Source organism: Ahaetulla prasina, chromosome 6, assembly GCF_028640845.1.
Source record: "Ahaetulla prasina isolate Xishuangbanna chromosome 6, ASM2864084v1, whole genome shotgun sequence".
Classification (NCBI taxonomy): Eukaryota; Metazoa; Chordata; class Lepidosauria; order Squamata; family Colubridae; genus Ahaetulla; species Ahaetulla prasina.
In genome coordinates, this window is record NC_080544.1 from 42922836 (window position 1) to 42946767 (window position 23932).

Below are 23932 nucleotides of genomic sequence, written 5' to 3' on the forward strand. Positions count from 1 at the left end.
AATCCGTCGATTTCTTGGGCTACGGATAGACAAGAAAATTCACCCTACTGAGAGCAAGGTTAAGGCAATTAGGAAGGCTCCAGCGCCCAAAAACAAAGCAGAGCTGCAGGCATTCCTGGGGTTGGTTAATTTTTCGGTCTTTTAAAGAACAAAGCAACCGTTGGAACCGCTGCATAGGCTCTTAGGAAAAATACTGTTTGGTCTTGGGAAAGTCAGAAAATAGGGCTTTTGAAGCAGTAAAGAACCTGCTCTCAAGTGATAGCCTGCTCATCCAATATCACAACTCATTACCCCTAGTGCTGGTTTGCGATGCCTCCCTTATGGGGTGGGGCTGTACTCAGCCATAGACTTCCAAACGGCACAGAAGCCCCTATAGCTTTTACTCTAGAACGATGTCCTCCCAGAGAGGAACTACAGCCAATTAGACAAAGAAGCACTAGCCATTGTGTCAGGGGTCAAAAATTCCACGAGTATGTCTTTGGGCGGAATTTTGAAATCGTGACTGACCACAGACCGCTACTAGGATACTGGCTGGCGATCGCCCACGCCTGTGGCACTTTCGCCACGCTTGACCCGATGGACTATATTCTTAGCCGCTTATTCGTACAAGCTGCAGCATCGACCAGGAAAGAAGTGGGGCATGCAGGCGCGTTAAGCCGATGCCCACTACCAGGGCGACCGAAGACCCCACTCCGGGGACACCCATCCTACTTATTGACTCTTTGGACTCTGGCCCAGTCACATCTAAGGAAGTGGCTCGGGCATCATACGGGACATTGTGTTAAGGACTGTACTCGGTTGGGTACAGAGAGGGTGGCCTGCGCGGTGAGCAGTTCAAAGAATTTGTTAAAAGCGAGATGAGCTCTCGGCTCAAGGGGTGCCTGTTATGGGGTGATCGTGTAATAATTCCTGATAAATTAAGGGAAAGGTATTGGACCTCCTCCACGAGGTCACCCAGGGATCGTAAGGATGAAGGGGTTAGCTAGAAGCTATGTGTGGTGGCCACTCATGGGCAGAGATTGCTGAGAGGGTAGGGAAATGCCAGGCTTGCCAAGAGTCCAGACCTCTACCCCCAACGGCCCCAGTCAGAGAATGGGAAAAGCCCCAAGGGCCCTGGTCAAGAATCCACATTGATTTTGCTGGCCCTTTCACGGCCAAACGTTCCTAGTGGTTGTGGATGCATTCTCTAAATGGTTGGAGATCATACTCATGAAATCCACTACGGCCGAGCAGTAATCGCAACCCTCGCCACCTATTCGCAACTCACGGGTTGCGGACACTCTGGTGTCCGACAATGAGCCTCAATTCACGGCAGCCCAGTTTGAAGAATACCTGGCAGAGGAGGCATCCGACATGCCCTCTCTGCGCCTTTCCACCCTCGTCGAATGGCCTTGCAGGCGTTCCGTCCGGGCGCTAAGGAGGCGTGTCAGGCTCAAGCCAGGTGACTGGCAAACAAAATAGACTTTTCCTAGCCGTCCAGCACAGAACCCCAAGCACAGCCACGGAAAAAGCCCAGCGAATTGCTAATGGGACGAAACTCCGGTGCCCACTTGACCGTTTGAACCCCATTACACACCGAGGGTTACAAGGGGAACTAGAAAAGACAAGGAAATGAGCATAGGCGACGGTGTGGGCCCGAAACTATGGGGACGGCCCTAGTTGGTTATGCAGGCCAAATAATAAAGATAACGGGCCAAAATCGACGTGGTAGAGCTACCAGACAACCGAGTGTGGGCGCCACATAGATCAGTTAAGAAGCGAATAACTGATCAAACCGAACCAAATGGAAACAAATCATGACCAATACCAATTTGAATTCACAGCTGACAATAACCCGGGAGGCAAGACTTAGCTGAGGTCCCAGAGTTCCAGCGACGCCATCAGGTTCCGAGGGAAACAGCTGGGAAAGTTTCAGAAGTAATCAAGGCCAGATGGCCAAGAAAAGAGTCAGCCAATAATCCAGAGCCCGTTGGCTCAGAGAGAGCTGGGAGGAGAAAACAGCCCTCCGACCAGCTCAAAACTCACCAGAACTGAACCGCGCAGGTCAGAAAGAACTGAGACGCCCAGGTTATTTAGTGACTCGTCGAAAAATAACATGTAAATAAATATGTAAATAGAGGCAAAGTGTTTTCTGGGAGGGGAGGAGTGTTATGTATTCATGTTTGTACCTTTAAATATTTGAGCGGGAAATCAGCACGTTGCTGATTGGACGAAGCCTCCAGCAGAACTGTATAAAAGGAGAGGTTTTTCCCCCAGCCTGTTGCTGGGTTCACCCTATATTAAAGAGCTGTTGTCACTACCCTGGTCTCCAGCCTCGTTACTTCCCGAACTTAACAAATACATTTCTAAAAATACAGAAGATTGGACCTGCCTGCCCCAATCTTGAAGTACAAACTGAAGTTAATCTATCCGAGTTTGTTATTTGTCAGAATAATGAACATGGCATCCAGCCTTTGACTGTTCCATTGCTCAGATATCTTTATGGGGGGAGATATTGTACACAGTATCTGACATCAATACAATACAATTGAATGGGTCCAGAAATATTTTACAAGAAGAGTTCTCCACTCCTCTGAATACAACAAAATACCTTATGCCACCAGACTTGAAATCCTGGGTTTAGAAAATTTAGAGCTACGCCGCCTGAGTTTAACTCATAGAATCATCTATTACAATTTCCTTCCTGTTGAAGACTACTTCAGCTTCAATTGCAACAATACATGAGCACACAATAGATTTAAGCTTAATGTTAACCGCTCCAATCTTGATTGCAGAAAATATGACTTCAGTAACAGAGTTGTTAATGCTTGAAATAAACTACCTGACTCTGTGGTATCTTCCCAAAATCCCCAAAGCTTCAACCAAAAACTATCTACCATTGACCTCACCCCATTCCTAAGAGGTCTGTAAAGGGTGTGCATAAGTGCACAAGCGTGCCTACCGTTCCTGTCCTAATGTTCCCTTTAATTGTATCCAATTCATATCGTGATTACATACTCATACTCATATATATGCTTATATATTGTACAATTATTTCATGCTTATGCTTATATATACTGTATGACAAAATAAATAAATAAATAACAAAAATAAATAAATAAATAAATAAATAAATAAATAAATAAATAAATAAATAAATAAATAAATAAATAAAACACATACATACATAACAGCTGAAAAGCATTGCTGGCCTGTTTGGTCCACTCACAGTGCAACAGGAAATTAAACCCTCTTTACTGCTTGTAGAGCCACTAACTGAGATTTTAGATTGGCTTTAAAAAAAAGACCCACTCTCTGTTCAACCCTATTCATCTAAAGAGTTCTTTCATTTGCAATCCAGCTGAGTTACATGCCCAATCAATATTTTCATCCAAGATTATATTCTGGATAATAGATGTTTTTACTAGAGACAGACCTAATCATTAAAAAGCTGGATTTATTCTGCTAAACACGTTACATGGGCTTATCACCACAATAGGATACTAGTCACAAAACCTTGACAGAGCTGTTAAAAATATTGAGAAAATCCAATATTGGTCAGGTCTTTGAGCTGGCCTTGTAGACACTTATTTGCTGTAGGTTCATTTTTAAAAAAATAAATAAATTATTGAAGTTTTTCAACAGAATAACAGTACAAATGTTGAATTAAAGAAAAATGAAGAAAAGTCATAATAAAATGAAAAAGAAATATCGAAAACAAAATAGAGAAGCAAAAGAAAAGGAGTAGCTTCCGATCTTCTTAATAGAAATTATAGATAGATTTATATCATACCCTCTCTCTAAGATTACATCATATTCTCGTTCTTTCCATAAGCTACCTTTTCTAATCTTCAAACCCATAAATCACAATTTCATTTTTCTATTTTTTTCAGCAAGAAGTCCATAAGGGCTTTTCCAGAATAAATGTATTATTATTATTACTAATAATAATGCAGAATAATGTATTATTCTACTAATAAATGTAGTTATTGATCTTCCTCTAATCAAACACATTAGTTTTGCCATCTCTGCTATTTCTGTCATTTTCACCAACTAATCCTGTGATATGGGTATTTCAGTCTTTCTATTCCAAGTAAAGTTCTAATTTCCTTGAATGTTGATCTTTAACGTTCTTTGTATCATTATAAGTATTTGAACTCCAATATTTCTTGCTTTTTTCAAAACCTGCAGACATGATAAAATGACGCTTACATGTTGTCCACATTTCCAACATAAATTGGATGTATCTTTATACTGTACATTCTAGACAAATCTTCTGGAGTCAACTGTCAATGGTGTATCATTTTGTAAAACTTTTCTTTTAAGTTACAGCAATGTAAATATCAGTCCTTTTAATCACATATTTTCCCACTGTTTTATCAGTATGTTCCTTCCCACTGTTCCATCAATATGTTCCATCAAAATTCTTAGCTCATTTGTCACACAGTCTTACACTTTTTCTTCTTCTATTTCACAGTTCAGTAAAAGTTTATACATATTAGCAATTACATGTTCACAGTTTATATATAGATCAAATTCTGTCTGTTACTCAGTTCTGTGTCATAAGCCACCTCGAATCTTTCTCTTAACTGCGCTTTGAACACTATTGAAAACTGAATCCCTTTGCAGCAGTGGTGAAGTCCAATTTTTTTTTATTAACGGTTCTGTGGGTGTGGCATGGTGGGCGTGGCATGGCAGGGGAAGTGTCGTGTCCCACTCCTCCGCTGACGGCCGGGTCAGGGAAATCCGAATCAGGCTTGCCTCTGCAGCTCTGCCCAAAGTCCTAGCAAAGTCCTCAGAGCAGGCAGGAGACCAGTAAGTGACTTCAGCAAGATAAGTTCGACTTTTGCCTGACTCAGAGACTGCCAGAAAGCAGATCCTTATATAAGCCATGGGGTGTGGCTCCATGACTCAGCACTCATTAAGGCCTGCCCCTCCCTTCCTTCTGTTGCCTCCGCCTATCCAATCTTCTGATGCGAGGGTCACTCCAATCAGCTGTTGGTAATAAACCCTCCTCAGGCTCACATGCTGTGGAGGAGGGGGAGGGGTCTAGCTGCTCTGTTTGCCTGGGCATGGAGTCAGGGCTGGGGCCGAGAGGTGCTCCTTCTTCTGCAGTTTGTCTGGGCATGGAGCCAGGACTGGGGCCGGGAGGCATACATTCCTCCGTGTTCGGGAGCAGATAAGAAGGCCCCGGCTGCTCTGAGGGCGGGCAAGACACAACAGGAAGAATACTGCAAAATCTCCATTCCCACCCCACTCTGGTGCCAGCCAGAGGTGGTATTTGCCAGTTCTCCAAAGTGCTCAAAATTTCTGCTACCAGTTCCCCAGAACCTGTCAGAACCTGCTGGATTTCACCCCTGCTTTGCAGTTGCTCTCTTGATTTTATTTTTCTACTCTCCATGTTCTAATAACTCTGGATAAATTTAACTGTTTGTCTTTATCTACTGTTACTTTCCTATAAAATAGATCTTGTGCTGAAACCCATGAGGTTTATATTTGTCTGAAAATACATTTCTCCCCACCCCCTTTACAATCCAAGAAACTAGAGAGGGTCCCTTCTGAGCCGTTTGCACTGCCCAGTTGCCTTTTAGCTGTCCATTCTCTTGACTTTGTCTCTTCTCCCTGTCTCCCAAGGTCATTCTCAGATACCATTACATGGTGACCCTTGAAGAGCATCTGGAAGCTGCAGTTGGTACAAAAAGAAACAGTACAAGCAGTTTTGGTTATTGGCAGGATTGCTTCTTCATGATAATGTCTATCCATCCCATCCCATTACCTGGAAGAGGAGGTATGGTATCATTCTTATCCATTAAAGAGTGCCATCTAGTGGGAATTAGAAGACAATCTTTTTCATTGCAGTGCCTTCCCTGTGGAACTCATTCTCATGGAGATCAGATTGGCCCTGACCTTGCTGGCCTTTTGCAGTGCCCTGAAGACATGATTGTGTTCCTAGACCTGAGGGCTAGTGTGTCTGATAGAGCCTACGTATTAGTTTTCTTAAAAGATTTGTATTGTTCTTATATTGGTGATTGTTTTTAATTTCTCATGTTTCTTATCTTGGCTGCCAATTCTCTAGAAAATGAGAATGTGTTTTTGGTAATGTTTACAAATTGCTGAATTGAGGACATTGCTTTTTATTGTATACCTGTCTACTTCAGTCTTAATTTTACATCTGGCCTGTAATTAATTAATCTCAGGATCCCAATTAAAAAAAAGTAGATTCTTACTGGCTTAAAATCAACCCTATCCTGATTTAAACAGTTTGAGTTCTCATCAAGCTTCTAAAAACAAAAAAAAAATGTATTTGAAATGGACACCAATGATCTATTACCTGCATCATTATTCCAATAGAGAGAGAGAGACAAACATACACAGAGAGAGGGAGGAAGTGTTAATCTTTGAAATCTGCATTGTGATTGTTTTAAATCTACAAGGAGCTCTCAATCCCCAAATTCTCTTTTGGCTTAACAAAACTATAAGGCACAAAGAAACTCAGCACATCAATTCTTCTACTGCTGCTTAAAAAAGGCCCATTTTGGATCCTTGGGTATAGGGAGCTAAAGATTCACATTTGAAGCATACTTAAAAAACAGAACCCATAAGAAAAAGAAAACAATATATTATCTCTCAGGGGAAACTAGGTTCATGGATTCATTGTAATATATTTTATTGCTACTGAATGCTTTATTGGATCTGTGCAACCCTCTGAAGATAAATTCAAAAGCACTGTGTAACCTACAATGGAACATCTTTCATAGCTGTAAATATTAATCTCATTATAAAGCATATTAAGAATTAACACATATGAAATACAGGCATCTTGTACCCCTGGTTCCTTTTCTTTTGAGAGTTCATAAACACATAACTGCATATCATCAACGGCATATCTAAATGCATTGTGCACCAGAAAAATCAATTCCTTAGACATTAAAAGAGAGTGATTGGAGCTCATTTATGTTAATTATCTACCTAACAGCTACAATTACTAACAATACAATTGTTTTATGATAGCATTCAACCTCCGGTTCTTGGGAAATTTAGAACTCAGCCAGGCAGAAGTAGTAATATGCCAATGTTTTCTCTGTGTTTCTCCCTGGTTATTTGTCCTAGACCTGCCTTTACAGATTTTTCTCACAATATTTTTTTCTGAAGATGATTCATTTCACAAATTGACTGGCCATGGATAAGAAATGCAGGCAGTTTGCTAACAATCCTAATGAAACTAATGCCGGAAAATGAAAGACTTCAGGCTACAAATTTCAGTATGCATGTTTTAAAACTCTGGGATCAATGGAATTTACTCTTATAGAAATGTTTTTGGAATCAAGTTCATATTATTATCAACATATTCATCAATTAATACTATCCTATCATTTCCCTCAATTCTTGTTGTTGAAAAATGGTTGAAGTCAGGGACAGTGATTTCATAATAAAATTGTGAAGCTTAATAAGTGATTTGTGTCATCATACTAGCAACTAGAGCAATCTAGTATCTGGCTCAACAGTTGCTGCTCAATGCCCCAAAGAGTCACCAAAAAGATCACAGGAATAAGTTACGGTGAGATCTTTAATACCTTATTTGTTAAATTTATATGCCGCCCAGAGCAATGCCACACATTGCAGTGTGAGACAAGCAGCTTATAAATTTAAGAAATAAATATGGTTGTGAGACCCATTGAAGTCAGGAAGGTTATTCTGAGTTGGCAAGGCCAGCATGGGTGCTGTGGCTCAGAAACAATAACTGTGAGAGGGACCTCAGAGTCCTAGTGGATGATCATTTGAATATGAGCCAGCAGTCTGCAGCAGCAGCCAAAAAGCCAATACAATATTGGGTTTTACAAACAGAGGCATAGAATCAAAATAGTCCCGAAAATAAGACCCTGTCTTATATTTTTTTAAACCCCAGAATTTTTGGGGAGGTCTTATTATTTTGGGGCACATGGAGCAATATGGGGTTATTCTTGCTGTCTTACCTGATTTTCAGCTCTGCATTTAAATATTTTTGGGGAGGACTTATTTTTTGGGAGAGGCTAATTGTAGCGCATGCGCTCAAAAGCCTGATTGGGCTTATTATTAGGGGATGTCTTATTTTCAGGGAAACAGGGTATTGCTTTATAAAACCCTAGTAAGACCACACCTGGAATACCAATTTTGGTTACCATACTACAAAAAAAGTATTGAGACTTTGGAAAAAGTTCAGAGAAGACCAACTAATATGATCAAAGGCCTGGAGATTAAAACATATGAAGAACGCTGCAGGATTTGGGTTTGGCTAGTCTAAAGAAAAGAAGGACTAGTGGTGACATGAAGGGGTCAAATTATTCTACAAAACACCAGAGGGCAGGATGAACTATTTGGAAACTAAACAAAAGAGAGAAACCAGTGGAACAGCCTGCCTTCAGAAATCGAGGGTGCTCCATCACTGGAGGTTTTTAATAAGAGACTAGACCATCACTTATCTGAAATAGTATAGGTTCTCCTGCTTGAGCAGGGGGATGGACTAGAAGACCTCCAAGGTCCCTCCCAGTTCTATTCTATGCAAATATTCAAACCTTCCTATCTCTCGATCCCATTTAATGGACTTGGAGATGCAGTGGATGAAATTTACCCTTGGACTTCACAGTCAACATGATAAGCAAGTCTACTAATTCCAAGGTCTATCCAAGCAGTAAAAGGTTTGGCCACACAAAATCTCATGTTAGTAGAGACTAGTTAAATTAAAGCATCCAATGTTGACAGAAACAGCACGTGGTAGAACTTGGATATCTTTTCTAGTTTAAGTTGACCTTTTGTCCAGTTCAGAATTAGTATCATCAGAAAAAATATGTTAATTTAGTTCTCAAACGAGCACCATGCTTTGTTTACAAGAAGTTTATTTAAGACTCTAACAAGCACTTTTGGAAGCATTGCATTGGGCAGATGCTTCTTCCAAAAGCAGGTATCTCAACCTCAGCCAAAATGGCCATGGAGAACATTTCCCAGTAATAGGAAGCAAAGGAAAATACCCATAGCAGCCTAAACTTGCTAGTAATATTCAGACAGATCTCAATTTCTGATTGATACAATAACCATTTAATCAGTGAAGGATGCTAAATTGTATCCATGACAAAAAAGAAATATGATGAAAGGAGGGAAACCACTTTAAAAGTGAAACTGTTAAAAGATGACTTTAAGCTTCCTCAGCTATGGCCTGAGGTTGAGATGAAAATGATATCATGAATACATGGCAGAAAAAAGGATTATGCCTTTGTTAGGAAGATGCAAACATGAGTTCACAAACCAGGCATCTAACTGGCAAGATAGAAAAGAACTATTGCTAAATCCAACACTTTTCTTTTTAGGTATTTTAGAGTTCACCAAGTCATATGGAAAAATGATCATATTCACTTGAATAAAGAGAATGGAATAGTTTTAACGTACCTAATCCTCCTTCTGATTTTCCTGACAACAGCAACTCTGTGAAGTGGATTGGGCTGAAAGAGTTCTCAGTACTTTGAAGGATAGTTCTCTTTCACAGTTTAGAAAACCTGACGGAAGTTCTAGACCAGTGTTGGCGAACCTTTTCGGCACCGAATGCTGAAATGGGAACATGCACCTGTGTGCATGCCAAGAACCGGAAGAGCAGCCACCAGGCGCGCATGCGTGTGCCAAGAAGATGATTTTCTGGTTTCTGGCATGCGCATGTGCACCAGCCAGCTGGTCTTCGCGCATGCATGCATTCCAGAAACTGGAAGATCAGGTGGCCGGTGGGCATGCATGAGACAGAAACCGGAAGAACAGCCGCTCAGTGCACGCATGTGCACTGGGCAGCTGCTCTTCCGGTTTCTGGCACTCTCGTGCATGTGAAGACCAGAACCCAAAAGAGCATTGGGCAACAGGTCACGTGCCCAGAGAGATGGCTCTGCATGCCACTTCCAGCACGCATGCCATAGGTTTGCCATCACGATTCTAAACTGTGATGAAGATGGCAATACATGACTGATTTTGACCTGGCAATGAATGAAATTCTCTTCCTTTTTCAAAGCCAGATCAACTTTATTGACTTCACTTCCAAGTTCCAGCCAAGAAGCAGAAGGAGGGAGAATCCTGTCACTCATGCCCTTGGTAGATGTAGTTCCTGTGTGTGTATGTGTACAATTCTGCAGGCTTCTATTATCAGGAATTATCCTGGAATATTTTACAAGGGTCATCCTACAAACTAATATATAAATGACTTTCACCCACTCCCTTTTTTTTCTACTTCCTCATGAAAAATTCAGAATTCAGTTATGAATATCGTTTAAATGATTTGAATCCAATTGTTCAAGGTGCTGATTTCAAAGCACTTTGAAAGTACTTTTAATTCAGTTCTGAAGCACTTTGAAATCAGAGATTAATTTCCAGTTACTTGATAGCCTGGCAACAATGAGACTTGACTGAAAAGGATCAGATGAAATGCGAACATATCCAGTTCCGAAGGACTTCGTAGAATACCTTAATAATGTTGCAGCTGAGGCTTTTCATATTGAATATTCACTTTCATATAGTTTTTGGATTTAACAGAGCAAAGGACATCACAGTCTGAAATTTTTCGGGAGAGATGAAAGTTTGAACAGCAGCGGCTTTTTAAATAGCTTTCAGCATCCAAAGTGAGAACAAAGAAGCGTCTGTTCAGGCAGCTGTCCTTTTAACAACAAGATCCATAGTGCTATGCGCTATCCAGGAAACAATGCCAATGGCAAGAAATACCTCGCACGACATGCGGTCAAAAAGTGTCAGTTAAAAAACTTTGGTGCTGGAGCTAGAGAACATGTGATAATAAAGGATATTGTGGGACGGAACTGGCTTCCCACGCAAAACATAGCCCAGCGATGCTTCATCTTGATTTGCAAAGGAGAGAAAGAAAAGCACCCAAATAGGCAACCTCAGGTAAGTACCACACCCGCCTTCCAGATGTGGCTGTAAGGCCTGTTTTTAGGAATAATGTTGAGTTGGTGGAAAATTTCTCGGGGGAGAGGGGAGATGAGCATGGTCATCTTATAGCTTTCCCCAAACCGAGCCTCAACTTGACAGGTGAAATGGTTTCAAAACCAGAAAGTAAGAATTTCAGGCAGCAGAATGAGTGACATTGGTCCTAGGATTACCCAATAACTACCCTTGGGTTATCTTCTGGATTAGGAATGGTAAGGAGGCCAGTGTTTCTCAGAATAAATTTGAAACGAATCTAATTTTTTGTTATGTTTTGAGTTCAGAATCTTTGAAATAATAACAACTTGGGTGCCCCCTAATTTATTTAAATATTAATGTAGTCTTTTCTGTGACCAAAAGATTTAAAATGTCACTGCTTACAATGGCTAAAGTTGTGCAGTCCTATATCACTGGTTCAAGGCTAGGGGCTGCTAACAAATCTATGCATTCAGATTAAGAATCAGATGATTCTGCCTAAGTATGCTTGCCTTGTTTAGATGGACTCATGCACTCCTTGAAAATATGGAGTGCAGCTTTATTTCCTGATGGACAAGTTCTTGTTATATCAAGGAATAATCCTCCCCCTCCCCTCCCTCCTCCTCTTCCATTTCTGTCTGTCTGGCTTCATACGATATCTTGGAAAACAAGGAGCTTATCTCTTATTTTAAATATTATGTAATCTATTAAATCATAATAGAATGCTTTAAAACTTCCCAAAGCTATACAGTAGTAAGAATGGGAACAATATTCAAGTATTAGACAGAGGGAACAAATGTCACCACTCACCCAATGAATCTTTTATCAGTCAGCTTCCAGGCACAACTCAGCTTACTGGCACTGATCATAATGCTCTAAATAATATGGATCCAGTATGCTTCAGGAGGGAGAAGAGCTATTCTTTCTGAACCTTTCTTTACTCTCTGCAAAGCAGAACTGTTTCAGGTTTTCCCTCTTTATTAGTTTGTTAGATTTATCTCCTTCTTTACATTGAGAAATGCAAGGCAGCATACATTCATACTCCTACTTGGCATTTCCCCCAGTTTTAAAAGCAACTTTAAAGATACACTCGGCTAAGAAAAAAGGACTGTCCCAGGGTCACTCAGTGAGCTTCTGCTGAACTTCAACCTGATCTCCTGACTGCTAGTTGAGTACCTAAATCACTACACTATACTAGCTCTTTTTGTAGTATGTGAGGTTATGGGAGAAACACAAATTAACAGATTTTCAGTGACAATGTCCTCTGTGAAAAACATGGTGTTGTTTTAGGGAGGCAATAACCTTCCTAACCATCTCCCCCCCCCCAATTCTGTATCTTCCTACATACACACACCCCGCCCAGTTCTATCATTTAGTAGAGCTCTTTATGAATCACATCTACCTGTGAGAAATTAAAAATGAATACTACTGTTCAATTTCTGTTGATGCTGTAAGCTATTTAGAAGCAGGGGGAAAATATCTATTCTGATTTACTGATTAAATTTAACTGATCAAAGTTATAAGGCTAGATGTATAATATCAGAAAGAAACATATTGAGGCATCAGAAAAGTAATAAATGCATGGAGCCCATTGCTTACATTAAGAATCTGCAATTGCCATGCTTTCTTTTGCTGTGAATGTCTCTGTTGTCCTAATGGTATTAGAATTTATGTGGAAGTTTTAATCTTTATGTAAAGTGTGTTTAATATACACAATACTCTTAAGTACCACATTTCACCTCATGTTCAAATAAGGTTATTATCTTCCAAATCCAATCTGCTTTGTAAAGGTTAGAAGAAAAGGAGATTTAAAGATTAAAATGTCAAGTAGATAAACACATTATTCTGAACTGTACAGTATTCATAATCTGCAGGTCACTCAAACAGGCAGGCAGTTGTCTTTTATAAAGTAAACTCTCGTGAAATTTGAACATGACATATGCAGTAAATTATTTAAGACGTTGGATAAGGTTCTTATCTAGCCATTCTCCATTTTTTTCCTGATCAATGCTATTTGCAGAATTTTAGTGTTTTGTGAAACACATAACAACCTTTTGACTCTTAAATTGTGAATTTTAAGAGGCAATCAAAAACACTTCTTTTAGGTTTTGCGGAAAAAGTCTGATTTAAAAACAGGACAGGAATTAGGTAACACTGACTAATGTTATAATATTTAACATTCATTTAATTATAACAATGTACTGAAATAATGCAATAATAAGGGCTCAAATGTTTAAACATGATTCAGACAGAACTAAATGATATAAGGATATTTTACATTTCAGGGCCAATTGAAAAATACTTTATAGAAACAGGGACATGTGCAACTTATAAAGAAATGTTTTAGGAATAATTTTAGAGAGTTTCATAGCTACATGGCCGTCATTTTCCCATAAAGAATGGGAGAATCATAGAGCAAATCTTCTCACTGGTAAGAATATATATTCCTCACTGCAGAGCTGAAACTGGCATAAACAATGTCTTTATGATATCTCCATTCCTATTTCTTCTCTTTTCAAATTTAGAGACTCAGAAACAAATGCAGATTTGCAACTTGTGCTGTCCACTTTCTGAACTAAAACAGAGTGATGCATTCATAGCAGCATCATAACAACCCAACTTAAAGTCCAGTGGGTCATTTTAGGCTTGGCCTCCAGAAGAATTGAGGTAGGATGCATGATACCTTATTCTATATAATATCTCCAAAGGACTACAGTCCCCATATATATCTAATAATAAGACTTCAGCAGCCCACCCAGCTTATCAAATCTTTTCTTGGAACTTTTCTCATGTTCAACAAACTATTCTACCAGAATGCCATTTCCTCATCCACTTCTTATAAGAATCACCTTTTGGTTGTTCGAACCTTATTTTGTTGTATCTTCATAAATCATTCTCATAGTTTTTAATACACTGCATAAGAAAACATCTTATGTTCTTAAAAACCTCACTCAGTGGTGGGATTCAAAATTTTTTATTACTGGTTCTGTGGGCATGGCTTGGCGGGTGTGGCAATGGCTTGGCAGGCGTGACTTGGCTAGGCGGACGTGTCAGGGGAAGGAAGGAAATCCCCATTTCCTCCCAATCAGCTGGGACTCGGGAGGCAAAGAATAGATGGGGGTGGGGCCAGTCAGAGTTGGTATTTACTGGTTCTCCAAACTACTCAAAATTTCTGCTACCAGTTCTCCAGAACTGGTCAGAACCTGCTGAATACCACCTCTGATCTCACTGCATATGAAAATATCCTGAAGAAACTTTCTGCCTCTAGAGCCTGCTTTGAATAGGCCTCACATACTCCATTTTTCACATATATCCAATCACAAAAACATAGGGTACCAAGCAAAAATTATCACCATGCCATTGCATTATAAATGTATCACATGCCACTGATAATAGTTCAGGATATCATACAGTTAACTTAACGTCCTCTACTTTTGTTGGTAGGATGTTGAGTATGTAGGACATGCGAGATAAGGTATATTTAGGTATGACCGAGGTGTTCACTGTGCAAGAGGAACAAAGCACTTCTCAAACTGTATCTGAACTAAATAGAACTAAGAATTTATTTATCAGCCTGTAGTAGTTGAGGGAGTATATATGCAGTAGTTAGAGGGAGGGGAACATTTTGTTCTTATTAAATTAGTTTTCTATCCCACAGACATAGGACTGGTCTTATAAAGTGCATGTTTTAGAATAAGAATTGGAGAAACCAAATATAAAAGCCAGATTCTATTATAAGTCACCTGATTTATGAAGGAATTTTAATTTAGCAACACATAATTTGTATTTTCAAATATTTATTCTAAATAATTCTTAGTGTCAAGAATTATGAAAAATGTACATTTATATTCAATTAGGCAGTGTGGTGGCTCAGCAGTTAAAATGCTGGGGTTTTTTTAGTTGGAAAGCCAGCAGCCCAGGTTAGAGACAAAAGCATCATGGAATGGGTTGAGCTGCTGTCCTTGCTCCAGCTCCTGCCAACCTAGCAGTTTGAAGGCATGCAAATGTGAATAGATAAATAGGTACCACTTTGGTGGGAAGATGACAGTGTTCTGTGGCATGCTAGCCACAAGACTGCAGAGATGTCTTTGGACTGTGCTGGCTTGATGGCTTTGAAACAGAGATGAGCACACACACACACCCATATTTGTCAACAACCAGCAGAGTAAAAATCCACAGGGACACCTTTGCTGTTAAATGAATCCAGTTTACTGAATAATTAAAGTTATAGTTTTATAGTACTCTAGAACAGTTTCTTTCTTTTGTGAGTGTATTTTTTAAAAAGCAAGATTTTAGAAAACTAGTTTGGAATATTTCAGTTTATGTGTAAATACTCAACTCAATGTAGGTAGAGTTGCAACCTAAATACTACAACTGACAGATAAGTTTGCATCTTCTGTCCTGAGAGATAAATCACTGCCGCTGACAGCTTCTATTCTGATCCCTAAAAAGCACAGCACACTGTGCAAGTAGAGGAACCCCAGCTGGTACTTTTGCCTCCCAGATGATTTTAGTTGGTGCCTGGGGCCAACTTCCGTGTTTGTAATATTGATCAAAGGACAGGACTGAAATGTTCCCTTCTGTCTGTAGTGTAAGATTCTGGGGTGTTTTTTTCCCCCCCCTTGTTGTTGTTAAGGTTTATTGCCCATAAATAAGGACTACAGCTAATTAGCCATGGCAGAACTTGCTTGCCATCTTAAAAATGCAGGACTGAACCAGAATGTTTTAAAACAGCAGTCAAATAGCTTGGTTTTCTGTGTTGAAGGTGATCCTTATTTATATCACTCCTTTTCTCTGCTCTTATTTGTTTAAGCATTCTAAGCATATGCTTGTCATTTCCTTTCCTTTCACTGTTTAACGTATTAAAGACAATATCTTCTCCCCTTGATCATAAATGGGGATTTCAGTATTTACCTTGGCAGGGTGGGGGCATGGGAGATGAATTTGATCAAAGTCCAGATGCTATGTGGCTTCTTGTAGCAAAGACCACATTAGCACTTTTAGTTGGAAATCTAGATGAAGACCATGAAACTTACCTCTGTGTAAAGAGGTTACCAGTTTCCTGCACATTGCCAGAAGCATAATATTTATTTATTTATTTATTTTATTTTGTCACACAGTATATATAAGCATAAGCATGAAATAACTATACAATATATAAGCATATATATAAGCATGAGTATGTAATATCTATATTAATTGGATATAATGAAAGGAAACAATAGGACAGGAACGGTAGGCACGCTTGTGCTCTTATGCACGCCCCTTACAGACCTCTTAGGAATGGGGTGAGGTCAATGGTAGATAGTTTTTGGTTAAAGCGTTGGGGATTTTTTTGCACGGTAAATTGAGAAAGGTTGTTTACACATAGTCTGATTGCCATCCCAATCATACCTATGCAATTTACTTGGATTGTGCCAGCCTTACATCAGTCCTCATAAATAACTTAGCTAGTAATGTAGGAGGTAAAAGTACTAAGACTGTTTTTTTCATCTCTTTGTGATAGTGACAAAAGGAAACAATAGGGAGCATGCTCTACTTGGAACCTAGTGATTGATTGATGATGTGCCATAAAGTCAGTGTCGACTTTTAGTAATCATATAGATGCCCCGGTCTGGTTCTTCAGGTCTTCCAAAAATACATCAATCCCCTCGGTAAATGAGATCATCCATCATATTGCTGGTCATCATCTTCTTCTCCAGCATTATAGATTTCTCCAAAACGTTAGGTGTTTGCATAATTGTTTGAAGTATGATCATTTGAGCCTGGTGATTTGTATCTCAAATAGGAAATACTGTATGGGTTGTTAGATTCATGAGCTTCCCCACCCCCCTTATTTATTCATGGTATTCTCAATAATCTTCTCCAACACCAAAGTTCAAAGCATCAACAGTATTTCTATTCTGCTTCTTCTTAATCCAACTTTTATTTCCATAGAGTGTCTCAGGGAAGGTTTATTGCCTGCATAATTCTGATTTTTATAGGTAGTGAGACATTCTGGCATTCAAATATCTTTTCTAACCCTTCATTACCACTCTACCAAGTGCTAATCAGCAGCATATTTCTTGGCTGCTGATTCCTTTACTATTAATAGTAAAAGGCAAAAGCTATCTACTTCTTCAGTATCTTTATTGTAATCTTTACTGTAAAGCATTCATCTTCATTTCATTTTGGAATCACTTACTATTGATCAATTAGCACCCTTTAGCAAATCAGTCTGAGATTAGCACTTCTCTTTATAGTCAGATATCTTTTAGAACAGCGACCCCCAAACATGGCCCGATGCCAGTCCACAGACCTGGGGCTGGGGACCCCTGTTTTAGAAGACTTTCCTTGTTCTTCTGTTTGCTTCCATCTTAATTGTCCTTACAGATATATCCTTCTTATCACTTCTAAACAGCTATCTGAAATTATTTGCTAAGTTACTTTATGAAATTGTGAAAATTCTCTGAGCTATAAATTCGATCCGAATCTTTAAGAATATACTACTTCTTCCTCTGCAGCTATTAACAAATATTGTGTATAAAAATGTCTGAGAGAATATCATCAATTTTTTTAAGGTGACTATTTTTTAGCAGGAATGAAAATAATTACTCAGGTAATTAAAAATCTTATTCAACTGTTTTTACCTGCAAACCTCCAAGGTCCCTTCTAGCCCTATGATTCTGTGATTTAAACTTCTTATGAAAAACATGCTTATATAGAAAAGGTGTTTGAAACAGTTTCAGAAATGCAGTTGCACTCTAACAATATTTATGTCTCTTTAGAAATTATAAAATAAAGTTTTCCCTTAACTAAGCAATTACTTATTGTTCTGTGAACCCTTGGAATTCCTCTGTATTCAAAAGCTACCTAACAGAAGTAGCATGCTTGCTACATATACATTTCATTTTATTTATTTATTTAATTTATTTATTTGATTTTTATACCGCCCTTCTCCCGAAGGACTCAGGGCGGTGTGCAGGCAAAAGTAAAAAAAACAGACAATACAATATACAATTTAAAATGCAAGTTAAAAAACTTATTATAATTAGCCTAAAAACTTTAAAATATATAAAAAACTAAAACCCCATTTAAAATTAGTAATAAGAAATTTAAAATCGATAAAACTTAAGCCAGCCCCGCGCGAGTGAAAAGATGTGTCTTCAGTTCGCGGCGAAAGGTCCGAAGGTCAGGTATTTGGCGTAAACCCGGGGGAAGCTCGTTCCAGAGTGTGGGAGCCCCCACAGAGAAGGACCTTCCCCTGGGGGCCGCCAGCCGACATTGCTTGGCGGACGGCACCCTGAGAAGTCCCTCTCTGTGAGAGCGTACGGGTCGGTGGGAGGCATGCGGTAACAGCAGGCGGTCCCGTAAGTACCCAGGCCCTAAGCCATGGAGCGCTTTAAAGGTCGTAACCAAAACCTTAAAGTGCACTCGAAAGGCCACAGGTAGCCAGTGCAGTCTGCGCAGGAGCGGTGTTACGTGGGAGCTACGCGTAGCTCCCTCTATCACCCGCACAGCTGCATTCTGGACTAACTGAAGCCTCCGAGTGCACCTCAAGGGGAGCCCCATGTAGAGAGCATTACAATAATCCAAGCGAGAGGTAACGAGCGCATGAGTGACTGTGCACAAGGCATCCTGATCAAGGAAGGGGCACAACTGCCGAACCAGGCGTACCTGGTGGAAGGCCCTCTTGGAGACGGCCGTCAAATGATCTTCAAATGACAGCCGTTCATCCAGGAGGACACCTAAGTTGTGCACCCTATCCTTTGGGGCCAATAACTCGCCTCCAACAGTCAGCTGCGGCTGCAGCTGACTGAATCGGGATGCCGGCATCCACAGCCACTCTGTCTTGGAGGGATTAAGCTTGAGCCTGTTTCTCCCCATCCAGACCCGTACGGCTTCCAAACACCAGGACAGCACTTCAACAACTTCATTGGGGTGGCCCGGGGTGGAAAAGTACAGCTGGGTGTCATCAGAGTACTGCTGGTATCTCACCCCGAAGCCACTGATGATCTCACCCAACGGCTTCATATAGATGTTGAACAGAAGGGGCGAGAGGATCGACCCCTGCGGCACCCCACAAGTGAGGCACCTCGCGGTCGACCTCTGCCCCCCTGTCAACACCGTCTGCGACCGGTTGGAGAGATAGGAGGAGAACCACCGATACACGGTGCCTCCCACTCCCAATCCCCCCAACCGGCGCAGCAAGATACCATGGTCGATGGTATCAAAAGCCGCTGAGAGGTCTAATAGGACCAGGGCAGAGGAATAACCCCTGTCCCTGGCCCTCCAGAGATCATCCACCAATGCGACCAAAGCTGTCTCCGTGCTGTATCCGGGTCGGAAGCCGGACTGGAACGGGTCTAGATAGACGGCTTCATCCAGGTATTGGGGTAGCTGTCGCACCACAGCACTCTCTACAACCTTCGCAACAAAGCGAAGGTTGGAGACTGGACGGTAATTACCCAAAATAGCTGGATCCAAAGAGGGCTTCTTGAGGAGGGGTCTCACCACCGCCTCTTTCAAGGCGGCAGGGAAAACCCCTTCCAACAAAGAAGCGTTAATAATCCTCTGGAGCCAGCCTCGTGTCACCTCCTGAGTGGCCAGTACCAGCCAGGAAGGACACGGGTCCAGTAAACATGTAGTGGCGTGAAGCCTCCCCAACAACCTGTCCACGTCCTCGGGAGCCACAGGGTCAAACTCATCCCAAACAGACTCAACAAGACGTGCCTCCTCTCCCTCGCTTGGATCATCCCAATTTCGGTCCAGACCATCCCGGAGCTGAGCGATTTTATCGTATAGATAACCACTAAACTCCTCGGCACGTCCCTGCAAAGGGTCATCCCGCACCTCCTGATGAAGGAGGGAGCGGGTCACCCGAAACAGGGCGGCCGGGCGGTTATCTGCCGACGCAATGAGGGTGGAGGCGTAGGAACGCCTCGCCTCCCTCATTGCCACTAGGTAGGTCCTAGAATAGGACCTAACTAGTGTCCGATCAGCTTCGGAACGACTGGACCTCCAGGTGCTCTCTAGGCGTCTTCTCCGGCGTTTCATCTCCCTCAGCCCCTCGGAGAACCAAGGGGCCGGACGAGATCTGCGCCGGGTCAGAGGCCACAAAGGCACGACACGGTCCAAGGCCCCAGCCGCGGCCTGTTCCCAGGCCACAACTAGTTCCTCAGTCGTGCCGTGGGCCAGATCCTCAGGGAATGGCCCAAGCTCCGTCAGGAACCTCTCGGGGTCCATCAGGCGCCTGGGACGGAACCAACGTATAGGTTCCATCTCCCTGCGATGGTGAGTGGCGGTTCGGAAGTCTAGGCGAAGGAGAAAATGATCGGACCATGAAATTGGTTCTGTTACTAAATCATCTAATTCCAGATCATTTAACCACTGTCCAGAGATATAAATCAGATCCAGCGTGCCTTCCCCCATGTGCGTAGGGCCATCATTTACTCGAATCAGGTCCAAGGCCGTCATGGAAGCCTGGAACTCCCGAGCTGCAGTCGATAACAAGCCAGCTGATGGTAGGTTGAAATCCCCCATGACTATAAGTCTGGGGGTCTCAACCGCCACAGCGGCAAGTACCTCCAACAGCTCGGGCAGGGCTGTGGTCACGCAGCAAGGAGCCAGGTACGCGATCAACAAGCCCAACTGATTCCTATGGCCCCACCTCACATAGAGGGATTCACAGCCAGCAATCTGAGGAACAGTGGCCTCCCTCGGCTCTAGATCTTCCTTAATGACAACTGCCACCCCCCCACCCCTACCTTGGGCCCTCGGCTGATGAAATGCTCGGAAACCTGGAGGGCACCCCCCCTCTGGACCCAACCAGGTCTCCGTAATGCCCATAAGGTCCGCGGACTCCCCCTGAATAAGATCGCAAATCAGGGGAGCTTTATTAGCAAATCAGGGGAGCTTTATTAGCATTGTGCTTATAGATCTGCTGTTCCCCCTAAAATGGAACATATGCATGAGCTCTAAGCACTCATGAGAATAATTAATTTCATGCATACTGGCTTTATTCTGGATGCCTAAAGGGTGACTTTGCATGTTGTTTAATTATTGCTAAAAAAGAAGGAAAACATTACTAGATCACTTTTTTTTCAAAATGCTAGAGCAAGGAAGAGGTACCTTATAGAAGTAATGTTGATGAATATAATTCTTTTTGGTTTCTTTTAATATGCATCAGTTGATGATTAGACACGCTTATTATTTTAATGGAAGAGAAATAACTTTTCCTTGCAGTATATAAAGTAAGAGATCTATCTGAATTATAAAATGCATCATCTTTATGTTAGTTTTTGTTTAGACACATATCAAAGTTGAAATCTTGGCTTTTTCTAATGCAGGGAATTATTGCTTATGTTTAAAGAACTATTTCATAAAAGAGCACAACACAGATTTAAGCTGCAATCATTGCTATAATTTATTTCAGCCTATTGCTAACTAAACAAAGCAAAACATTGAAGGGTAGTCCTAATCCTCCTCTATGTATTCTGGAGTTGGGTCAACTTCACAGCATACACTATCCTAGTAGAGCTAACAGAATTGCACTTTAGAATTGCAGAAATGTGTACAACCACTGGATGGCAGCAAACAGCCATTGTTTTCTATATTACTTTGCTGCCATTTTGCAAACCAGATCTGGTAACTAGCTTAATGGCAGATCTTTGTATGAATAAAAAACCTTTTAAGTAGATTAAAATGTTTTAAAACATCCCAATTAATTAAAAATGATTAATTTTCTCCATCTTCTACTCCTCAAAGACATATTTGGTGTCAAGTTCTGCTGAGCTCTGGAAAACACAAATTCTTCACAACCTATCAGCAACGTATTTTTAATGCCAATTTAAGACATATCAAAATGTCTGCTTAAACATGAAATAATTCTGGAATTACAGTAATAATTTACATTGTGTTTTGCTGACTTAAAAATATAGAATTGCAAATGTCATAAACCACTAAAAATGCAAGGAGGCCCAAAAGATGAAAGAACCAAAACATCTTCATTCATATTAAAATTAGACAATTTTATCATTTTATTCTCAGCAAAGACATTATCTCTGAGATAAAAAAGTAGTTGAAAATCTAAATGAAGTATCTAATGCTTTTTCCTTGCTGACTTATTTTAGATTGATAATATTAAGTAAGATATAAGCATGACTAGATAGAGTTCAGAAAGAAGACTTACTGTTAAATTGTATTACTAGGGGAATGATCACATTAGATTCCATAGCAATGTTGATGGTTTGCTCCTGATCATATATTGTACTGCTTATGGCTATTTAGATAAAATGCACAAATATGTTAATGTTCTGCTATCGTATCGGAAATTCACAATATTTCTGCAGTAAAGTCACATTTCCCATTATTGCAATAATTGTATTATCATGGAAGAAAGAAAATACTAGTCACAATATTAGTAACACCAAAATAAGCTCATTTATTCATGGAAAAGAATCTTTACAAAGTAAAAGTAGTCAAAAATATCCTTGAAATGTAATTGGAAGATGATATCCAGAAAGTTTAGATTTTCAGAAAAGGCTTCAGTAATTTGTCAAAGATTATTCACAAAAAAGCATTTCATCTATTCAAGTCAAGTTCTTACAGAGAGCTTGATGAGGATAAAATTATGTAGGCTGCACAACAGTCAACTCTACTGAAAAATTCACTTTATCTATGACACAGGTATGCCACTTATATCTCCTGCTTTCTGAAGGTCAGCTTCATTCAGAGTGACAAATTTGCTTTGCTGGTTTTCTTACTTTTTTTTTTTTTAATCTTTGGCCAGTCTTTGAGGTTACAGTTAACATGACACTCGCCCAGAGTTTGCAAAAAGCATTTGTAATATGATTTTCTTTGGTTAGGATCTTGATTATGCAAATTAAACTTTCTATGTATTATTAATGAAAATGGCACTGTATGCATGTGACAAAACAATTATGCTACCTACATATGTTTTTAAAAATGTTGATAGTGATGGATTAGTTTGTACAAACATACCGATTAGTTATGGCTATTTGCAGTTTATTTTCTAATTGATTAGTTAATTATGATTATTTATAATGTCATCCATTGTGTAAAGTGACTCTCATATATTTATTATCTGGATTAACATTTTGTTTTTGTAAGCAAACAATTAAAACAACCCAAATAACAAATTTGGGGTCAACAAGCAAAACCACCCTAACAAGCAGAGCATGCTGAATCTCCTGGCCCAAAAAACCTGGGGACACAGCCAATCTTCAGTTCCTTGAGAAAGGCAAATGCAATGTTTTTCAAACTTTAAGATATGTGGAATGGGGTGGTGGCTGGGGAATTCTGGGAGCTGCATACCTTAAAAGTTGTCAAGCTTGAGAAAACTGGGCAACAGAGTTTGGGCCATTGGATCTCTGAAGGGATGCCATTCCAAGGGCAGCCACTACCACAGAGAAGGCACAACTCCTCATTCCAACAGAATGGCAATCAGTGGTGGGTTTCAATTTTTTTTACTACCAGTTCTGTGGGTGTGGCTTGGTGGGCGTGACATGGCTTGGTGGGCATGGCTTGGGAAGGATACTGTAAAATCTCCATTCCTTCCCCAATCCAGGGGAAGGTTACTGCAAAATCCCCATTTCCTCCCAATCAGCTGGGACTCAGGAGGCAGAGAATAAATGGGGGTAGGGCCAGTCAGAATTTTTACTACCAGTTCTCCGAACTACTCAAAATTTCCACTACCGGTTCTACAGAACTGGTCAGAACCTGCTGAAACCCATCTCTGACGGCAAGTACCTGGAGTATGCCGATGCGGTAGAACGTCATATGGATTCCATAGAGAGATGGTGTACATTCCAGAGGAGCAAAAGATAGCAAAGTTTAGATAGTTCGTGTGGGAGGAAGTTTGTCCTTAAGAGTTCTCAATATATATGTTTAATGGTGCAAGTAGACCTGTTTTAGTTTGGCAAGAATTCTGTCTATAGGTAAAGAGCAATAAAATAAAACTACTGTACTTAGTAGAGTTTCTACTTGCCTTTCTCAGTTATTGAAATCTGACACTCTCTCTGCAAGTTCT

At 40.5% G+C, this 23932-nt stretch overlaps 1 protein-coding gene across 2 annotated transcripts in view; it reads left to right on the forward strand.

Annotated features, from left to right (window-relative positions):
• Positions 1-23932, forward strand: part of C6H10orf90 (chromosome 6 C10orf90 homolog) — a 301626-nt gene that overhangs the window by 75959 nt on the left and 201735 nt on the right. The window contains exons 1-2 of one of the 2 annotated variants that reach the window (XM_058189027.1): positions 10808-10887; positions 13428-13569. Coding sequence is in view for 1 of the 2 variants with exons in the window: in XM_058189026.1 (XP_058045009.1) it covers positions 5635-5767 (133 nt within the window). In the remaining variant the exon portion in view is untranslated. Of the gene's footprint in view, positions 1-5613; positions 5768-10807; positions 10888-13427; positions 13570-23932 lie in introns of those variants that run through there. The other variant, XM_058189026.1, reaches the window with a different exon arrangement.